Source organism: Stegastes partitus, unplaced genomic scaffold, assembly GCF_000690725.1.
Source record: "Stegastes partitus isolate 25-593 unplaced genomic scaffold, Stegastes_partitus-1.0.2 Scaffold1468, whole genome shotgun sequence".
Classification (NCBI taxonomy): Eukaryota; Metazoa; Chordata; class Actinopteri; family Pomacentridae; genus Stegastes; species Stegastes partitus.
In genome coordinates this window covers 38,252-41,733 of record NW_007579199.1, presented here as the reverse complement: position 1 = coordinate 41,733, position 3,482 = coordinate 38,252, and the positions used below count along the sequence as shown (strand labels likewise).

Genomic DNA, 3,482 nt, shown 5'->3' with positions numbered 1-3,482 from the left:
ACAGCAGCTGGATACAGTTAAGGCAGAAAGAAGCACAAGAATTACAAAAAGTATAACAGGGCTAAAAAATAAAATATAATAATAAGAAAGGTCTCACAGAGACAGTGTACCAGGCATGATTAATATCCATATGGATACGTACATAATGACATAGTAAAATTTACATATGGTTAAGTACAGCTGTAATATGGTGAGTTTACATTTGGATATTTACACAAATGAAATTATGAATTTACATATGTACATATGTACATATGTATGGCATGGAGGATAATGTACCCACAATTCTGTTATTGCAGTCAAAAAATGCCACTGGTAGAAAAGTCCAGCGGTTATCATGATATTATTGCACACAAAGAGCTGTAAGAGAACAGTGTTATATCTTGTTGACTGATCTAGAAGAGCTGTAAGGAGAGAACACAGTGTTAAGGGATGATATGATACCGGAAGAGTTATGGGAGGAGATTAACTGGTAGATGATGCTATAGCAAACTGGAAGAGCTGTGGCAGGGAGGAAAAACAGCGATTAAAACAATGTTATTGCCTCAGAAGAACTACAGGATAAACAAACTCCGTTCATAATGTTGTTAATTTTAAAAAAAGAAAAAAAAAAAAAACCCTGATGTGGATTGCTGCCACTTGAAAAGCCGTGAAGAGCAAAAGACAGCATTAGCAGTGAAGTTGCACTGGGAGAGCTTTAAGATAAGACAGTGTTATATGATGTAGATTGCAGCCCTGAAGGACAGTGAAGGGAAAAGTACAGCCTTTAACAATGTCATTGCACTGGAAGAGCGAATGGATAAAAAACAATGTTATATGATGTAGATTGCTGGACTTGAGAGACTGTGAAGGAGGGGAAAAACAGTCGTAAATATGTTATTGCAATGACATGGACATGTTGAACAGTCAGACGGCAGAGGGAACAAGGGACCTGCAGTTAAATATCTTTTTGCGTTGTGGATATAGCAGCCTTTTGCTAAAGGAGCTGCTTCAGGTCCCCACGGTCTCATGCAGGGGGTGAGAGGGGTTTGACCATGATGGATGTCAGCTTGGTTTACTTCCTCCTCACACCCACCTCTTCAGTGGAGTCCACAGGACAGTCCAGAACAGGGCTGGCCCTTCTGACCAGTTTGTTTAGTTTACTTCTTACCCTGTCTGTGCTTCCACATCTCCAGCAGATCACTGCATAGAAGATTGCAGAAGCAGCCACAGTGTCATTGAAGGTCTTTAACAGTGTCCTGCAAACTTTTATGATATTGTTGGCAATACAAAAAAGTACATATCGGAAATTTTTTTTCAATGAAGCCAAAGGAACAGTGCCTTGGGTTAAACTGAAGTAATAATTGTAACTTCTTGCCTGGGTGCCATCGCCCTCCCTCTCCTGTCTCTCATCACTTCAACAAAAATGAGTTTCCAAAAGATCTATCTTCTTTCTTCTCTCCTTTCTTCCATTAGTTTTTCTCTCTCTCTCCATCTTTCAGACAGCCGGGTCCTCGAGGATGTTCGCAGGGTGGTTGGGGATGATTCCTACCTTCCACAACAACCAAGGGAGCTTTGTGGTCGCATCTTTACCACCTGCTATATGGCCAGTGAAAATTCCTCAGAGGACACAAGCAACAGGGCCAAAGACTTGGCCAATCAGATTGGCAGGTAAAAAAATAATATCTAGTAATAATAATAGTATTAATAGTAACTAACTTTGAAGAAATTTTGAGTGTACCAATGCAGCAGCTGCCTGTCAATATGTCCTGCTATCATTATACACGAGGTTTAACTTCTAAAAGTAAATTTTATTTTGTAAAGCCAGCATACTTCACCAACCTTGATCAGTTCCTTTTAACATTTCTGAGCTTTTACTTTGAAGGTGTAGCATACTTCACAGAAGCCACTTTAACTGACTGTAAATGCCAGGGTTTTTTGTGGGCTATGGAGTATTTTTCAAAAATAGGGTATGGACTTCTATTTTGAAAGTGACCCCGAGCATACACGTGGTTTGTCCATCAGTACGTGTGTAAGAAAGAAGTACTGTTTGGAAAGCTTGTTTGTACATCTGGAAGATTTCCAGTCTAGCACAGGAGGAAGGCATGAATTGGTGTGTTTATTTTGAAAAGCCAGCATATTTCAGAGTCCTTGGTAAGGATTTTTTAACATTTCAGAACTTTTATTTTGATAGTGTTGTGTAATATCTTGCAAACTCTTTTCAGCTAATTAGGGCTAACTAATACATGAACTTCCTTTTCTTAGCCTTGTTAGTCTTTTTCCTCTTAAAAAAACAATGTGCAGCTGCTAAAGAACCTTAAGCCGCTGTTACCTAGGAGAGACTCTTATTTATAGGTTTAAACCAACACGTGACGTCACCCACTCTAACTGAATAAAAAACAAAATTTTATTAAAACAAAAATATATTGAACTTAGACTGCAACTGCATAAAAACCCTAGCAAAATTTGTATGTATTTTCTCATAGCTGCAGGATGAGTTTGGTGCTGAAAATCACGTCGGAAATATCTACAAGAATAAGCCTGAGGAATAGTAATAAGTTTCAGTGCTTATGCAGTGGCAAGAAGGCAGAGTTTAGGTGCACTAGGCACTAGGATATACCCTCTCAAACAAATGGTCACAGCTGAAAAACGATGAGTCATATTGAAAAAAATGTTCACCCCATGAAGCACGATCTTGTTTTGAACAAGCTGATAAATTTTCATTTCCATTCTGTGTAATATAAAGATTTGGTGTCAATTTAAAGAGATGCTCCATTTCTGATTTTTACCTAAAGCTTTGGAGCTTCGATATAATGGAAGTGAATTATAGTTTTGGTCAGCACACTCTGTGCTCTGAGGTAATTTATGAAAAAAAATGCAAGTCCTATAGTAGTTATAGTCAACCTGGGTGAAATAAGAAAAAAATGCCTACATTTTATGTATAAATTATTCATGTGTTGGAGAAATTGTGACAAGAAAACAAGCTTAGCTGCATTTTTTCCCCCAAGAAATTTCAGGAATTCGTGAAATTTTAACTGCGATGGCATGAAAACCATAAAGGACATCAAAACACAAATTTTGAAAAATAACATTTAAAGGCTTGTGACCCGTTTAGATTTGAATAAAGTTTATACTGTAAAGTATGCCTGAACTACAGTCTTATGCACTGGCAATCATATCTGTTTTTTTGTTGTTATTACATAATACCGCAGTGCCTATTGAAAATACGTCTGTTCAGAATGGACTGATGACCCAGCCTGTAGTATTGCTGCTTGCAACTTTCTCAATAGCACCGACCAACCACTCATCCAAACAACCTCAAATTCAGACACACTGTGTTCGGCTGACAAAATGTTACAGATAAAACTCAAATTAGCTGATGCCTTGTAAGGTATAACCGGCACTGTAGAGAGAGAGTGTTAACACTAACCCTCTGAGTACAATGTAGCATTGAGCTGGACATAACTATAGGTTACTTGCGTAATCCTGGTTCTCAGAGTAGC

General features: G+C 38.1%; 1 protein-coding gene across 1 annotated transcript in view; it reads left to right on the top strand.

Annotated features, from left to right (window-relative positions):
- The window catches only part of nadsyn1 (NAD synthetase 1), a 30,451-nt gene that overhangs the window by 20,318 nt on the left and 6,651 nt on the right, over positions 1 to 3,482 (top strand). The window contains exon 14 of the mRNA XM_008299816.1: positions 1,482 to 1,650. Coding sequence (XP_008298038.1) covers positions 1,482 to 1,650 — 169 coding nt within the window. The remainder of the gene's footprint in view (positions 1 to 1,481; positions 1,651 to 3,482) is intronic.